This window comes from Ochotona princeps, chromosome 29, assembly GCF_030435755.1.
Source record: "Ochotona princeps isolate mOchPri1 chromosome 29, mOchPri1.hap1, whole genome shotgun sequence".
Taxonomy (NCBI): Eukaryota; Metazoa; Chordata; class Mammalia; order Lagomorpha; family Ochotonidae; genus Ochotona; species Ochotona princeps.
Genome location: NC_080860.1, coordinates 3,886,190 through 3,903,940, shown reverse-complemented (window position 1 = coordinate 3,903,940; position 17,751 = coordinate 3,886,190). Strand labels below are relative to the sequence as shown.

Sequence of the window (17,751 nt, the reverse complement as noted above, 5' to 3'; positions counted from 1 at the left end):
TAGAACGTGGCAAATGAAGACATCTGTGCCACAGATGAGCTGTGAGCCCTGTGTTCACTGTCAGCTGGACATTCACTTTTCCCCACTTTTTTTTAAGGTTTATTTATTTTTGTTGGAAAGGCAGATACAGAGAGGAGGAGAGACAGAGAGGAAGATCTTCCATCTGCTGATTCACTCCCCAAGTGGCTGCAACAGCTGGGGTTGAGCTGATCCAAAGCCAGGAGCCCGGAGCCTCTTCTAGGTCTCCCAGCTGGGTGTAGGGTCCCAAGGCTTTGAGTCATCCTCCACTGCTTTCCTAGGCCACAAGCAGGAAGCTGGATGGAAAATGGGTCTGTTGGGATTAGAACCAGTGCCATGTGGGATCTTGGTGCGTGCAAGGTGAGGACTTCAGCCATGAGGCTATTGCGCTGGGCCCCCACTTTTTAAAAAAGATTTACTTTATTTGAGCCTGGTGCAGTCATGTGGCGCAAGTGTGGAGAGCCAGAACCTTCCATTGTAAGGAGGGACTCGTCTTTGCATTTAGTTTGTAGTGCTGTGCAGAGATCCTTGCCTACTGATGACGGGCGTGTGTCATGGCTCTCACTTGGCTTGACACTCATGGCTTTGATGGAACAGATTCTTCCCCTTGACTGAGTCAGACCATCACCAGGTGCAGCAGAGGCCTTGCTCCCAAGCTCCTCGTTCTGTGATTCGCTCCCCAAATGGCTGCAACGGCCAGAGCTGAGCCATCTAAAGCCAGAAGCTTCTTGCAGGTCTCCTATGTGGGTGCGGGGTCCCAAGGCTTTGGGCCGTCCCCGACTGCTTTCCCAGGCCCCAAGCGGAGAGCTGGATGGGAAGTGGAGCAGCCGGGACATGAACTGGTACCCACATAGGATCCCAGAGCTTGCTAGATGAGGATTTAACTTGAGCTGTCATGGGGGCCCAGGCTCTCCTTGCCCTTCTTTCCCTGCTTTCCGTTGTGCTTTGGGACAGGCTGTGTCCTGTCACTATTCCGGACCGCGGGTGCAGGCCATTGCCCTCCCCCTGCCGTGTGGCCGCTCTGACTGCAGCCTCTTCTGGTCTGGTGCCAGGAGCTCTACTGCTGCAAGCAGCTGCCTGGACTTTGATCCTTAAGGCCCTGGACAGCCCGAGGTGCCACCTTCACACCCTTTTTTGATGGTGCTTATAGTGGAAGAGAGGGGGTAGGACCCCTTTGCTTTGGGCCGGAAGCCCCTCTTCTTCCTTTCCAGTTCTGGGTAGCTGCTGCCTGTTCTTGGCGATGCGCCTGGGGCATCCCCCTTGTGTTTGCATTTTTTCCATTCCCTGCTTGCTCTCTTTCCTTTTACCTTGTTAGGGCCTGAGCACAGGGCCAGGGACTGGCTTTGTCCCCAGCCCTCAGCAAACAGCCTGCTGGATCCAAGTGGGCTCCCGTGCTTGTTGCCAGGGTCCTGACTTCCTCCTGTGATAAGGGTGCCCTTGATGCCTGGTGGTGAAAGTAAGATGGAGTCCCAGGCACTTTTGCATCAGAGCCTGCTACTATCTGTACCTTATAAATAGTTGAGAGTTTAACCATTTTATTTGGCCTTTTCTGGTAACTCCTGCCAGTGCCCTGAAGCTGGCTTCTCAGCATGCATGGGAGTAATTTCTTCTTGTGTTACTATCTGTTCCTGTAACTCCGTAGCATTGAAAACAACATGGTGATCAGAGTGCAGGCCTGTTCAGTGTCTGGCAGAGCCTGGCTGATATTGGTGAGCTCAGTGCACCTGCTGGCCGACCCTTCACCAGACTGCTAAGTTTTGTTCTGGGAGACGTTGCAGGGCTGTGGATGGAGGCCACTTTGCTGGGGCTAGGACAAGTCCTAGGGATACAGGGATGGGGTGGCTGGGAGCCCCCACCCCAATTTCCTCTGAAGGACCGTCGTGCCTCTTGTGCTCTCTGGGGATAGGGAAGTGGTGTTAAGGAAACAGAGATGGCAGTGCTGCCTGAGACCCTGTCCTGCAGCCAGGGGGAGAGGCATGGGTTGCCTTTCCCCGCAAGGTCCAATCTCATGGGTAGTGGCTCCCTGGTACCCCAGGATCTCTGTGCATCACTTCCAGCAGTGTCCTCTGTGTGTCCAGGGCCACAGGGGCCAGGCTGCCACAAGCCAGCGGCCTTTGCTGTGCCTCACAGCAAAGAGCAGTTTCAACTGTCTGGACAGCATCAGCCGGGTACATACACCCCTTCTGGTGAGGACTGTGTATGTGTGTGGCACTGGCTGCCGGCTGTAGCTGCCAGACTTGAGGGGAGTGTTTTATGCACTGACGGAGATGTTTGCAGCCCATAGTAGGGTACTGGGTTCTAGTCTCGGCTCACTTTCCAGCTTCATGACTGCTCATGCTTTGAAAAGGCAAGCCCCCCAGACTGAGTTCCTGGCTGCTGGTGTCACCTCTGCCAGCCTGGCCATCGTGGGCATTTGAGGAATGAATCAGTGAATGAAAGCTCTCTCTTTTTCACTACTGTTGAAAAAAATTAAATACCTCCATTCACAACTGACTTTATTTCATTCTTCCCATAGTTGTGTGAAGGAGTTGAGGACGGCCCAGTGTCCGCCTCTGGCTGCAGAACTGGCAGCTGTGGGCACTGCCTTCTCCCTGTTCTCTCACAGTTGGCAGAGTGATTTGGAAAGTGACTTTCTGATAAGGAAAACTGCCCTTGGTTCTCCGAGTAGCAGTGACTGGAAGGCATACTGTATTTCCAATGTGACTGGGGCCCAGGCTCGGATTAGCCCAGCTCCGGCCATTTTGGCCACTTGGGGAGTGAACCAGACGATGGAAGATTTTTGTCTCTCCTCTCTACAAATCTGTCTTTCCAATTAATGAAGTAAATCTTTAGAAAGAAAAATAAGAAAGAAAGGGAAGCAGGAAAGAAAGAGAAAAAGAAAAAGAAAAACAGCCAGCCAAGCATACAGCTGCTCCAGCGGCCTGCTTCATTCTGCCCACTCGGAGTGCCTGTGGCACCTGCGGGCTCCTGGGCATGGACAGAGAGCACTGGCCGCCCGCCTGCCCACGCTGTGCCTGCTCTCCTTACTGTACCTTTGGTCTTCTCTTTTTATTTTGTTCTGTTTCCCCAGGAGGTCTTGGGAATTCAATCTTGGTCTCCCAAGTGGGTGGCAGGAGCTCAAATACTGAAGCTGGGAGCCTGAAACTCAGTTCAAGTCTGCTGTTTGGGGGCAGGAGTTTGGCCCACCTGAGCCCTGACTGCTGTTCCCCAATGTCTGTATTAACAGTGTGTTAAAAAATCAATTCCATGAATAAGACACTCCTGAGAAGCTATTATAACTGATACCTGATAATTGATCTACCACTATGGAATGTTCGAGTTTTAACTGGCATCTTCACCACTGGGCTAAATGGCAGCCACAGTTTACTGTATCTTCTACTAGTGCTTCTAAGTGTGACTGCGAGTAACAGATGGTTGATTTATTTATTTATTTATTTATTTATTTATTTTTAAAAGATTTATTTTGTTTTTATTGGAAAGTCAGATATACAGAGAGGAGGAGAGGCAGGGAGGAAGATCATCCGTCCGATGATTCACTCCCCAAGTGACAGCAATGGCCAGTGCTATGCCAATCCGAAGCCAGAAGCTCGGAGCCTCTTCCAAGTCTCCCACACAGATGCTGAGTCCCAAGGCTTTGGACTGTCCTCGACTGCTTTCCCAGGCCACAAGCAGGGAGCTGGATGGGAAGTGGAGCTGCTGGGATTAGAACCGGCGCCCATATGGGATCCCAGGGCGTTCGAGGTGAGGACTTTAGCCACTAGGCCATGTCGTCGGGCCCCAACAGATGGTTTCTTTTGACAGAGGGGTCTTAGTGGAAGCAACTGTGTCCTGAAGAAGGAGGTGTGGGTTCTTGGCACTGTGACAAAGATGCTGCTCTGCCTGGAGACAAGCACAAGGGGTACCTCGGCCAGGCCTCTGTGGGCAGTCGCAGCATGAATGCTTGTCTGAGGATGGTTGCTTGCTGCTTCCACTTGGTGGGAGAACTCCAGCTCCCCTCAGGCCTGACTGCTGCTGCTTGGTCATAGGTTGTTAGAAGATGTGCATGGAGGGACTGGTGTCGTGGCACATAAGGTTAATCTACCCCTTGCAAAGGCTCGAGTCCTTCTTACCATGCTTCTGACCCAGCTCCCTGGGAAGGCAGTAGATGATATGCCCAAGTACCTGGCCGCTGCCACCTGTGTGGGAGACTGGCTGGAGTGTCTGGCGTCTGGCTTAGCAAGCGAAGGGAAAACAGGTATTGGCTTGGGATTTCTCTTTGTGAAGAAGGCAGTACAGAGCCACTTGTTTGCACACCTTTTTGAATCCCTTCTCCCCCTTTAAAAATGATTTATTTATTTCATTGGAAAGACAAATTAACAGAGAAAAGGAGATACATAGAAAAAGATCTTCCATTCACTGGTTCTCTGCCCAAATGGCTTCAACCACTGGAGCTGAGCTGATCTGAAACCAGGAGCTTCTTCCGGGCCTCCCATGTGAGCGCAGTATCCCAAGGCCTTGGGCCGTCCTCGACTGCTTTCCCAGGCCTCAAGCAGGGAGCTGATGGGAAGTGGGGCAGCTGGCACACAAATCGCGGTCTTATCTATTGGTGGCCTCATAAGGTTACAGGTGGTTGCTTTATCTGCTCTCCCACGATTCCTGCTCCTTGAAGCCCCCTCTTTAAAGCTAAGACCAACATCTTTGGTTGTCCAGGGCTGTAGTCCAGCTGTGCTTCCTTGCATCTTGTGGTAGCCAGTGAGATCCAGCTCACCCCAACCCTGGGGATCTCTCATTGGTGTTCTTTGCAGCTTGTATCGACCCCTGGAACGTGAGGGATTTGGAATAAGCTCCCTGGATTCTCCTCTGAAAAAAGCAGCAGCCCATTTGAAGCCTATTCTTAGGTCCTGGCTCATGGAGGATGTTACCTTATCCTTTGAAGTGCATCAGGCAGCTCAGGTGTCTCTGACTTTTAAATGGGTTATGCAGCTGGCAGGCCTCAGTGGTGCCTGGGCAGGGTGGTGGGAACCGCTATGTTTCTTGCTTAGCATTGGTTCCGTGTGATCTATTTCTAGTACTTCTCTGGAAGCCAGTTTCTGGAGTCTTGGCCCCAGGTCTATTTTCTGGCCACTCCTTAAGCCGGGAACTGGTAACTGGAGGGGAGTTGTTAATGCTCTACCTGAGTCTTGCTGTGGTGAATATTTGAATCTGTCTGTCCTTACCCACAGATAGGTGAGGGCACTAAGGAAAAGCTGTACTCTGGGGAAGTTATGCCCGGTAAGGGAAGCAGTAGGTGTCATTCACCTGTACCTGGAGCTGAGCCACTTGGTCAGCATGAGAACAGCAGTGGCCATGTTGGCTGGGTGAGGCTGGGCTGGTGTCTGGGTGGCATAATTGTATGGTCTGGTTTCTCTTTCTAAATTTTCTTTTCATGTTATTTTAAAACATAATAAATACTATAATCAGAAATGTGAAGGACATATATGAAGAAAATGATAGAGAATCAAATCAGACAGCTTTGAGGGGAAAAAAAGTAAGATAAGCTTAGTTTATAGAAGGTTAAGTATTTGAACAGGTAGAGAATCAGTCCAGATCTGGGGAGGGCCCAAGGGGCATGGTCAGTGCAAGCCTAATGAGAATGCTGGGCTGCAGGTGGGCTTGGCGCGATGCTAAGGCTGTCACTTGGGACATGGCAGCCCAGGCTTATGTAGCTGTGTTCCTGGCTCCCAGCCTCAGCCTAACCCAGAGCTGACTGTTGAAGGCATCTGGGGAATGAACCAGGGGATGACATTCCTCCCTCCCTCTCTGTGCTACTTGCTTTTTTTTCTACTTTTTAAAAAAGATTTATTTATTTGTGTTGCAAAGTCAGATATGTATAGAGAGGAGAGACAGAGACAAATATCTTCCATCCAATGATTCACTCCCCAAGTGACCACAACGGCTGGTGCTGTGCTGATCTGAAGCCAGGAGCCAGGAGCTCTTCCTGGTCTCCAGTGCAGGCGCGGGGTCCCAAGGCTTTGGGCTATCCTCAACTGCTTTCCCAGGCCACAAGCAGGGAGCTGGATGGGAAGCAGGGCTACTGGGATTAGAACTGGCACCCATATGGTTTCCTGGCGTGTTCAAGGAGAAAACTTTAGCCACTAGGCCACAGTGCCGGGCCCTCTCTGCTACTTTCTAAATAAAACAAATGAACAAAACAAGGGTGTGTTTTTGTTTTTGTTTGAGATATGACAACATGATTATTGTTCATGTGGAAGGATAATAGGCAAGAACTATCATTTTTTTTTAAAGACTTATTTGTTTTTATTGGAAAGTCTGATTTACAGAGTGAAAGAGAAACAGAGATCTTCCATCCACTGGTTCACTCCCCAGTGGCCGCAGCAGTTGGTGCTGAGCCGATCTGGAGCCAGGAGCTTCTTCCAGGTCTCCCATGCGGCTGCAGGGTCCCAAGGCTTGGGCCATCCTCCACTGTTTCCCAGGCCACAAGCAGGAAACTGGATGGGAAGTAGAGCAGCTGGCATCCATATGGGATCCCAGTGCATGCAAGGCGAGGACTTTAGCCACTAGACTACTGCACCAGACCCTAAACTTTATTGTAAAAAATGATGACTGACCTGCCTAGATAGTTAAGTATCCCCCAAAATTGTGATCGTTCAGTCAGTGTGCTACTAGTCCAGGACTGGATGAGTCAGTGGTACAAGGCTCAAAACAGACTCTAGGATGTATCATGATTTTACCTTGTTACTGGAAGTGTCATAAATTAGCAGAGGAGGATGAGATGATCAGATAGCTAGTCGGAATTTATTTTGGTGAGCTGTGTAAAGAACTAAATTGGTTTTTCTCCCAGATGAATCAGTTAAAAGTGGAAAGTGAAGTCATGAGCATATGGTCGCAGCCGCTTGTGAAGTAGCGCGTCCTCGGGGTCCCTCACGGCCGGTGAGCAGATGGAGTGTGAAGGAGGCAAAAGGCCGGTCTCACGGGACAGAGGCGCCGTTGGCCAGCAGGGCAGGAGGCAGTCCTGTCCAGGGCGTCGTTCCTCGCAAAGTGGAATGCAGAAACGACGCTGTGAAAGTACTGGAAGAAAACACGGAAGAGTGCTCCTCTTGTGGATGGGAATCGTGGTCATGTTCTTCTTTTAAGTATGTATTAATTTATGTAGTTGAAAAGCAGAAAGATCTTCATCTACTGGCTCACTCCCCAAATGGCCACAACAGCTCGGGCTGAGCCATACTGAAGCCGGGAGCTTAGAGCTCCAAATGAGTGGGTGTCAGGGACCCAAGTTTTTGGGCCATCACGTGCTACCTTCCCTGCACCGCTGCCTGCAGACAGCTGGATGGGAAGGTAGAATAGGCAGGAGCCTGAACCAGTGCTTAGCTCATGTGCCACAGCACAGGCCCAGGGCATCACGGGGGAGTAGGCAGTTAGTCCGGCAGTCAAGGTGCCCTGTCGAACAGCAGAGGGCCTGCGTTTAGTTCCTGGTTCCAGATCCTGTTTGGACCTTCCCACTGTGCAAACCCCGGGAGGCGGCAGTGATGGCCCAAGGAACTGAGTTCACCCAGCTGCGTCCATGAGCAACCTGGACTGCGTCGCAGCCTTCAGCTTCAGGCCCAGCCCAGCCCTGGCCGTGTGGGCATTTGGGAAGTAAATCAGCCGACGGGAGCGCTCTCTCTCTGCCTCACCAATAAACCACTTAAAAGTTTAAAAACACCAATACTGTTGGGGGGGAAAAAAGACTAGAATTTTGACTATGTGAATAAAAAAATTCTGTTATAAGTAACAATAAAACTTCACCTTATATTAAAAAGTTAATTAGAGTGGAAAACAAACTCCATAAATTGTCAAGACGTAAGTCAGAGCTTGGAGACGGCCGGGTTCAGCAGACATTCCCATCCAGGTGAGCACTCTCAGATCAAGGAAGCTACAGAATGAGCAGAGGATGTGTGGACCTGCAGCGTTACAATCCAGAGGGCCAGGCATTCAGCATCCCGCATCCACACGGCTATGGATGCAGCCCCAGCTTCCCGTGACTGCAGGACTTAGAGGCAACGTGAGGGCTCATGTGGCTGGGTTCCTGCCGTTCGTGTGGGAGACCTGGGTTGGGTTCTTGGCCCCTGACTTTAGCCCCAGCCCAGCCCCAGCTGTTGTTGATAGCATTTGGGGTGAACCAGCAGTTGGGAATGAGCGCGTTCTCTCTCTTTTGCTGTGTCTCTCTGTCTCTCAAATAATAATGTCAAGCATCCAATAGCTAATAAACAGCAATTGAGAATCGGAATATCAGTGAACTAAGAGCTTGCTTTTTAGATTAGCATTAATAATGATTAATATGAATCCATAGTTTGCGGAAACTTGTCCTCACTCTTGGAAATGTAAATTAGCACCAAATTTGAAAGATTCTTTGACTATGACAAAATTGTAGGTGTGTGAGCTTTTTGTGACTATGACAGGCACCTGCCAGAGCTACCCATGAAGGCAGACATTTTTTTTTCAAAGATTTATTTATTTTTATTACGAAGCCAGATATACAGAGAGGAGGAGAGACAGAGAGGAAGATCTTCTGTCTGATGATTCACTCCCCAAGTGACAGCAATGGCAGGTGCTGCGCCGATCCGAAGCCAGGAGCCAGGAACCTCCTCCAGGTCTCCCACTCGGGTGCAGGGTCCCAAGGTCCCGAGTCGTCCTTGACTGCTTTCCCAGGCCACAAGCAGGGAGCTGGATGGGAAGTGGAGTTGCCGGGATTAGAACCAGCAGCCCATATGGGATCCCGGTGCATTCAAGGCGAGGACTTTAGCCGCAAGGCCATGGCACCGGGCCCGAAGGCAGACATTTTTGCCTCGGATTCTGGGAGGCTTCCAGTCTGAGGTCGGGTGACCCTTGCTTGGTCTGGCATCTGAGTGCAGTGAAACACGTGCTGGCCCTGTGACAGACAGGAAGCCAAGAGACGGGAGCAGACACAGTGTGTGTGGGCAACATTTGTTCCCAACCTCGGAGAACTGCCGCCGAGACAGACCCGCTAGGCCCACCCTCCACATGGCCCCCACCAGTGGGTTCGTGTCATAGATCCGCGGATCGGGGAGCTCACTGCGTGATCTGTGGAGCTGCATCCTCTTCTAGCTGTCACATTAAACACCCTCTGTGCACTTTCAGGAAGTGTGAGCACCAAGCTGTCATCACAGCACTGCTTAAACAGAGAAAGCCTAAACATGTCTGTGAATATAGATTAGATGTCTGTGGATGGCGACACAGCTGATGATGGTAAATACATACAGTCAGTAAGATTAATATAAGACTCTATAGCATAAGAAAGTGTCAATGAAAATGGTTGTAAGACAAAAGTATAGGAGAGGTATTGTGACACAGCAACTTGAGAGATCTGCATCCCATATATCAGAACCCTGGTTCTCCCAGCTGTTCAGCTTCCCATCCAGCTCCCTGCTGATGTTGCTGGGAAGGCAGCAGATAACGACGCAGTGCCTTGGGATCCTACACCCACGTGGGAGCCCTGGAAGAAGCTCCTGGCTCCTGGCCTAGGATTGGCTCAGCTCCAACCTTTGCAGCCCCTGGGGAGGGGATAGAAGATCTCTCTTTCTCTCTGTAACTCCACCTTTCCAATAACAATAAAACCCTGTAGGCTGAGGGTTAGCCAATCACGCTATCATACCAACCCCAAAATAAATCTTTACAAATAAAGTATCTTTTAAATATCTTAAAAAGTGTGGGCTCATATATTTAAACCTTTTATTCACATATTCATGCCTTTTTGTGCACAAGAACTTATGGATCAGTCACAGAGTTGGACAGCAGTCTCTGTGATGTTCCCTTGAGACCCCAATTTCAGGTTGAGAGGTTCCCGAGGCTGTTTTCAGATCTGTGAATTCACTCAAAGGTTGTGGACACACCAGGACCTGTCATGCTCCGCGTTACCTCTTCTGCCAGGGAACAAGGTCAAGCTAGAATTGGCCCAGGGCAGTGTTTTAGGGGCTGCCTGTGTCCTGCTTGTGTGGTCAGCCCTCCCTGGGAGCTGCTCCCAGGGGCCTGGCCGAGAGCCTCCGCCATCATGTCCTTGGATGTTGGCACGTTGCACCTGTGTTCCAAAGCCCCACCCCAATCTCGTTAGGCTGTCCTGTGCGCCCGGCCCCTGGGCGAACAAAGACTCCTCTTAGACATGGCATTGCTGGGACCTAGCCTGGCTCCCATGCCTTGTGGCAAGGTTGTCTGTGTGTCCCCAGCTCTGCGCCCGTCCCAGAGCAGCAGTGGCTCCTCAGAGATGATCCAGCCCATCTTGGCTCTGTTCTTTGTGCTCCTCTGTGTTGTTTAACTTTTCTTCTCGTGTGGGTATATAATTTAAAAAATAATAACAATAAGAATAAAAAAGTTAGAAAAGTATGTAGTAAAAGTGAATAAATAGTATAGGGCCTGGTGCCATGGCTCAGTGGCTAAATCCTCGCCTTGCAGGTGCCAAGATCCCATATGGGTACTGGTTTGTGCTCAGCTCCCTTGCTGTGTCCTGGGAAAGCAGTAGATGACCCTTGGGACCCTGCACCCACGTGGGAGACCCGGAGGAAACTCCTGGCTCCTGGCTTCAGATCAGCTCTCTGGCTGCTCTGGCCACTTGGGGAGTGAACCAGCGGATAGAAGATCTTTCTGTTTCTTCTTCTCCCTGTAAATCTGCCTTTCCAATAGAAATAAATTAAATCTTTTTTTTTTTTTTAAGTGAATAGTACAACTCTGAATGGGACCAGAGGGCAGGCAGGGAGGCCACATTGGAAATGGTGAAGCAAGCCCAGTATTGGAGCTGTGAAGTCACTTATTTGGAGACATGCTGGGAGAACAGGAAACCACAGTGGGAAACAGGGATGTCAGGTCACAAGTCTGGGGGCAGTGCGTGTCCTCAAGATGCTGCTCTGAAAAGAGGCTTGGTTGGTTACATGAGCCAGCCATGCTCCCTGTGCCTCTGCACACATGTGTCCTCACCAGACCGATGGGGCTGCAGACCGTGGCTGTGGACCCCGAGACGGTCAGCTGCACGTGGCCTCACCAGACCGGTGGGGCTGCAGACCGTGGCTGTGGACCTCCGAGACTGTCAGCTGCACGTGGCCTCCTTCCCCTGCACAGCTCACCCCGGCTGTTTGCAATGTGCGGGATGGAAGGCCGAAGCAGGACCGCTGCCTGTTTCTGGTTGCAAGTCTCTTCCCATCTCAGGAACTCCTGACTCAGGATTCCTGCCCACTCTTTCTGACAAAGAGACACCTGAGTGTGGCCTGCCCTGGGTTTCTTGCTGCCCACTGAAAGTTCGTTTATGGATGGACTCTCCTGACAGATTCCATAACAGACTTGAAGGCTTTCAAATTCACGATGGTGCCCAGGCCCATACTGCACCCCGCTAGCTCCTGTGGGGCAAACAAGGGCACCAGCTCAGGCCGTGTCTGTGACTTGTCTAGAAGGGAGCCACTCCACTTCCTCCCTTTGCCTTCCAGTGGTATGAGTGTGTGCTGTCTGTGCCCAGGAGGAGGCAAGGCTTCAAGTCACGTGAGGTCACGGTGAGGTGATGGGGCAGTGGCCATGACAGCTGGGCAGATTTCCCCTGGTTCCCACTCTGGTTGTGTCAGTAACTGTGCCCTGCTTTTCACAAGAAACATGGAGATGATAGTCCTCACCGCAGTAACACACACACACCAAGGGCGTGGTGCAGGCTCACCCTCCCCTTGTCACCGAGACAGACCTGAGGCCATCCGTAGACCCTGAGCCTGCCCTCCACCACAGCCAGGACTTCCTTCGAGTCTAAGACAAAAAGCGAAGCTGCAGGTGCCTCATGTGGAGAATGAACTTGGGGTGCAGGCACGAGGCCAGATCTGGGCCTGGGAGTGGGGCTCGCCTGCAGAATGTGCCATTTGCCATTCGTCTGGCCAACCGGTTCTGCGTGTCGCCTCCCCCTGCCTGTCGCTCACTCCTCAATGAACCTTTGTCCCTCTGCAGCCTGTTGGTTTTGGCTCTTGAGTGATCTGTGGGCCCAGAGCACAGGAAAAGCCAGTAGGGATGGTTCTTTTGAAGAAACAGAGTCTACATGCCAGCAGATGGGGCAAGCATGATCCCACTGCTCATTAAAGACAGCCTCCTGCGTGCCAGCCTCGCGGGTGAGGGGCCGGCTGCGCCACTGACTCCCTGGCAAGAGTGCGTCTGTTGCTGTGGGTCGTTGCCTTCCCCAGTTAACTGGAAGTGCTGCAGACTCTGGCTGTGTGAGGCCTTTTCTCCTTGTTTAATGTTTCTGTGTTGCATCTAAGCCTCCAGGTGGCGAGCAGTAACACTCCCTTCCCCCTCCCATTCCTCTCCACTTCATCCCTGTCTCCCGAGGGAAATCGCTGTATCCCTTCCTGTCTTTTCCTGAAGTCGGCTGATTGCCTCCTTGGATGTTTGTGTGTATTTCTCCGTGTTTAAAAAAAATGTGCATGTTTTGCCTCTTGCTGTTCTCACCTGACATGCTGTATTAGCCCGGGTAGGCATGCATTATTTTTCAAGTGACCACCTAGTGTTTCACTGCCAGGAGCAGTGCTGCAGGGTGACTGTCCCAGCTACACCTGCTAGTGCCGTGGAACAGGGCTTCAAAGGCATGTGTACTTCCCATGTGGGCAGTCACTTCTCGTCTCGCACTCCAGCAGGGCTCACCGTCATTTTTGCCTGTCCTGTCCCAGTGCCAGCTCAGCAGTAATCCCACTCCCCCTGGCAGTGTCTTGGACTGACAGGAATAAAGCAAAAGGGGTCGTTTGGTGGTGGCAGCTGCCACAGTCACCCCACTACAGACGCAGACATAATGGGAGGGAAATGTGGCCCTCCAAGCGGTGAGAGCAGGTGCAAGCACCAACAGGGTACCATCTGCCGCCGCCACCTCCACGGGGGTGGAGTGAGACAAGGTGGGTGTGGAGAGCCACACACCATGTGACCCCACTAGACACAGAGTCCGAGGACACAGAGCCGATCGCTGGGTCCTGGGGCGGGGTGTCATTGCTGCAGGTGCAGGGTACACTCCTGCAGGGTGACCCACGTTCTGGAACCAAAACACTGAGTGTGTGTAAGGCCACCCAAGTGTGTGTCTTGGATGGTAAATTTTATGATTTTTATATTTTTCCATCAAAAAAAGGCAGCAGATGATGGCCAAAATATTTTCTTCTCGTTATAGTAAGTGTGTCTATTTGCAGTTTATTTGAAAAGGGGAGAGAGAGAGATTTTCATTTGCTGGTTCACTCCCCCAGGCCAGAAACAGCCAGGGCTGAGCCAGACAGAAGCCAGGAGCCAGAGCTGCAGCCTGTTGTCTCTCAGGATGCTCCTCTGCGGGAAGCTTGAATCAGGCGCTGGGGGCAGAGTGGACACACACACTGGGCAGTGGATGTCCCACCGGGCATCCCCCTGCCATTCCTGCTGACCACACTGAGGACAGGAGCGGTGGGTGAGCCTGGAGTTGGCTGCGCTTCCCACACCCATCGTTGGGAGCAGAGCAGGGAAGGCTGCCCTGCTGTGCAGGCAGGTCTGGGAGGCACAGACACAGGGAACAAAGCCTGCTCCAGACAAGCAAACGCAGGTGGCTGATGGGAACAGGTGCTCTGCTGCCTGTGCGGGAGAGAAGGTGGGGCCTCTGGCAGTGCCCTGGACCAGCCAGCGCACGGTGCTTGAGCCAGTCCTACCTCCCTCTGCTGTCTGCCCTTCCCGACCTCCCCAGGTATCATGTGCGCAGGCTTTCCGAGGGACAAGTGCTGTCCCAGGGTTCCTGGCTGGGTGGTGTAAAGTTGACAGACTCTGGTTTTCTTACTTTTTTTTTTATAAAAGATTGATTGATGGATTTACTTGAAAGGCAGAGGGGAGAGAGATCTTCCTTGTGACAGTTAATTCCCAGATGCTCTCTGCAGCCGTAACCAGGAGCCAAGCACCCACCTGCTCTGTCACACGGGGATAAGGGTCCAACTACTTGGACCAGCATCTTCTGCCTTAGCAGGGGGCTGAATCTGAGGCAGAGGACCTGGGACTCAAACAGACCGCCAGGATGGCATGTGGGTGTCCCAAGTGGCAGCTTAACTTGCAGGACCTCCCATGTGCCAGGCACTGTGCCAGCCGCCCTGAGATGAGTGACTTCAGTCTGGCCCATGGCCTTCTGCAGCCCAAGCGGATAGGAGCTGGGCAGTGGTTGGGGCAGTCAGAGGCCACGAGCTGACAGCCAGCTAGGAGAGGATTCTCCCAAGGAGTTGCTGGTTTGGCTCCCATCAGCACTGGTACAGTGGGAGCAGGTTGGGGAGCAGACTTCTGGCCAGAGCTGGTTCTGGGACTACACACAGGGTGTAGCTGAGGAACACTGCGCTCTCCCCGCCCACCCTCTTGCGGCTTCTAGTGCAGTCTCCATGTGGGGTGGGCGTCCCTTGGACAGGTGTCAGTGCAGATGTGGGCTGGGGTGTCTGCCCAGGAAGCACCTCCTCTTTTCTGTTGTGTGGGGCAGACCCTAACCATCCACTTCCCTGCAGTTTCCTGCGGAGATTTGTCCAGGGCGTCCCGTCTCGGCAGGGCACTTGGAAACTCAGGGACAGCAGTGCCCAGGAGAGCTGTGCTGCCAGGAACTCCTTTGCCTGCTGTTAGCTTGGTTTGTGGTGCTCCTGACTGCCCTGAGGAAGAACTGCAGGAACTTGTGGGGTGCCATGGCCTCACGGAGGCTTCCCTGGAGGGCTGCAGGCACATGTGTGCATGTGTGCCAGTGTCGCTGTGTGGCCGCTGGGGGAGTCAGCAGCAGCCAGGAGTCCAGAGCCAGCTCCAGGAGGCAGTGCCCAGAGCATCTGGAGGGAGGAGGAAGTGGCTGCCAGAGGGGTCCCCTGAAAAGGCAGGAACAGCAGATGCTCCAGGGCATGAGAAGGGCAGTAAGCCAAAACCAGTCACAGGAAACCTGGCTTCATCAGGAAGTTGGCAGATTTCTCTTCAGGTTTGATGATGGAGATTTTTTAAGATCTGGAAAAGCAAACACCTGAGAGTGGTAGCCTCATACAGCGTCCCTCGCTCTAGAGGTTACAAGCCGTGGTTGGCCGTGCTCACTTCACAACCCAACATGGTGCTATTCCCAGCCAGGCTGCATAGAAATCCCACATAGAGCCCACAGCCGGGAATGGGTCACTCAGGCAAATTTGGGGACCTGGGATGATCAGATGCACATCTCAGTTCCACTTTTCCAGGGTCCTCTGAGTCCCCACTTTGTTTTATTTTGCTTTTCAGTGGGAAGTTGGTGTCTCCAAAGTGGAAGAATTTCAAGGGTCTGAAGCTGCAGTGGAGAGACAAGATCCGGCTCAACAATGCCATCTGGCGGGCGTGGTACATGCAGTGTGAGTAGGGCCAGAGTCCTGCCCTCAGGACTTGGCGATGTGGAGGGAAGGCTCCTGGCAGGCAGACTTTACAGATGAAACAGACATGCCCAACCCCAGGGGACTGGACATTTGCCAGCTCCAGGTACAATGAGCGCCACTGTGAAACCACTGCTGTCCCCAAGGACACAGGCACATGAGACTTTGCACCCAGGACAGCATGCTCGGCATCATACCCATGTGAGGAGGCAGAGGGCATAGCAGGGCAACACTCAAAGAGCAGGTAGTGTTTGTGGTGCCGGCTGGTCCAAGGAGCACGTCAGGCCTTGCGCCTCCAGCTGCCCATGGGCCTGGAGGGCAGTGGCTTCAGAGATGGACGTGTAGGGGCTTGAGTTCAGCCACTCTGCTCTGGGCACACCAGATTCCTGCTCCTGCCCGAGCGCTGCCTAGCATTCTCTGTTTTATTTCCCCAATCCCTGCAGATGTTCAAGGGAAAGGGAAGGGCTCACCCTGGGGCAGGGAGCAGGCAGTGCAGGACTCCTCCAGGGGCCTTGGCACTGTGACAGTGTCGACCTCTCTGCCCAGACTTGGAGAAGCGCAAGAATCCCGTGTGCCACTTCGTGACTCCCTTGGATGGCTCTGTCGACGTGGACGAGCACCGCCGACCAGAGGTACCTGGCGGGTGGCTGGGAGCAGGGGCGGGAGGGAGAGCATGAGGCCAGGCTCTGGGCCTGCACGGCCAGCTGCTTGACCTGGAGAAGGCCGTTGGGGAGTGAGCCAGCAAATGCAAGATCTTTCTGGGGGGTCACTTTTTCTGAGACCCTGTGCCTGCTAGAAAGCACATCTGTGGGATGCTGGGAATTGCATCCTCCCTGCCCCCGTGCCCGCACAGAGTGCCAGAGGCCCCATGGGAACCAGCAGGGAATGCCTGGCACTGGCTCCCCAGAGGAAGGGCTCGCAGCAGGTTGCCTACGGCCTGCTCCCCACACCACCCCTTTCCTTGGCCTCTGTTGCAGGCCATCACCACGGAAGGGAAGTACTGGAAGAGCCGCATCGAGATCGTGATCCGCGAGTACCACAAGTGGAGGACATACTTCAAGAAAAGGGTATCCAGCCAAGCAACCTGAGGGGTATCCAGGAGTGTCGGGGTCAGGGCTGAGGCTGGGCCAGTCTGAGCGAGGCCTCTTGTGAGCGGGGCTGGCAGGGAGCAGTGCCCTCCTCTGGCCTCTGTCCCCATGACCAGAGAGGTCTAGAAGCTTCGGAGAGCCAGCATGTGCTCAGGGCGGTGAGCCAGGCTCTGCTGACCACCCTGTGTGCTCCCTTTGTCTCAGCTCCAGCAACACAAGGATGAGGACCTCTCCAGCCTGGCCCAGGTGAGCAGGCTCCCATGGCCAGGGTCATTTGGCCCCCTTCTCACATGAAGGACAGTCCTGGCCTCTCCGCCACGGGGTCTTGGGGAGCAGCTGGCTGTGCATGGTTCCCTTCTGCATCTGCCCCTTGACCCCACCTCTTCTGGCCCCAGGATGATGATGTGCTGTACTGGCACAAGCGTGGTGATGGATGGAAGACCCCAGTGCCCATGGAGGAGGAGCCGCTGCTGGACACGGACATGCTCATGTCGGAATTCAGTGACACCCTCTTCTCGACGCTCTCTTCACACCAGCCGGTGGCGTGGCCCAACCCACGGGAAATAGGTAGCCCTCACCTCACGTTTGTGACCTGGGAGCTCCTCCTGGCTTCTTCCTCGGCTCTATACCTCTGCCCAGGTGTTGCTGCGGGCCATCCCTGAGCTGGCACAGGTTTCTTGTCTTGGAGGTAGACAGCTTTGGGCGACATCTGGGGCCTGTGTGCATGGGGTAGGATTGCAGACCGAGCCACTTGGAAGCTGGTAGCAGTGTGAGAAATGGCATGCTGCTGACTGCTCCTTGGAGGAGGCCACGTGGCAGGACCACTCAACTCCAGTGGTAATCCAGAGTCCCAGCCTTGACCTCCTGGCAGCATTCAGGCCTCCAGTTGAGCTCCCAGGAGAGTCCCAGATGAGGAAGTGGGGTGGCAAGTTGGGAGGTCGCTTCTGCTAAGCTCGTTGACTTCCTGGCACCTCCACCATGATACCCCTTCGTCTTTCTTGTAAATCTCCCTCGAATTTTCTGCCCTCAGAAGGTGAAGAGTGACTGAACCCACACAGAAGTAGAAATTCAGGTAGCTGCCTACAGGTCAGCTTGGAAGTGTCTGGAATGTGAGCAGAGCCGAGCAGCTCTGTCCTGGCTTGCTGCATGTCCTGCAGTTTTGCTGGGGAGGTAGAGTGCCCCTTCAACTTACGGTTCTTGCAGCGCATCTGGGGAACGCAGACATGATCCAGCCGGGGCTCATCCCTCTGCAACCCAACCTGGACTTCATGGACACCTTCGAGCCCTTCCAGGGTGAGTAGGGCAGGAGG

The 17,751-nt window shown here is 53.2% G+C and overlaps 1 protein-coding gene across 3 annotated transcripts in view; it reads left to right on the top strand.

Annotated features, from left to right (window-relative positions):
- Positions 1 to 17,751, top strand: part of MLXIP (MLX interacting protein) — a 40,467-nt gene that overhangs the window by 16,358 nt on the left and 6,358 nt on the right. For all 3 annotated transcript variants that reach the window (XR_009244376.1, XM_058656614.1, XM_004595326.2), the window contains exons 2-7: positions 15,229 to 15,335; positions 15,900 to 15,985; positions 16,331 to 16,420; positions 16,646 to 16,687; positions 16,837 to 17,008; positions 17,645 to 17,734. Coding sequence is in view for 2 of the 3 variants with exons in the window: in XM_058656614.1 (XP_058512597.1) it covers positions 15,229 to 15,335; positions 15,900 to 15,985; positions 16,331 to 16,420; positions 16,646 to 16,687; positions 16,837 to 17,008; positions 17,645 to 17,734 (587 nt within the window). In the remaining variant the exon portion in view is untranslated. The remainder of the gene's footprint in view (positions 1 to 15,228; positions 15,336 to 15,899; positions 15,986 to 16,330; positions 16,421 to 16,645; positions 16,688 to 16,836; positions 17,009 to 17,644; positions 17,735 to 17,751) is intronic.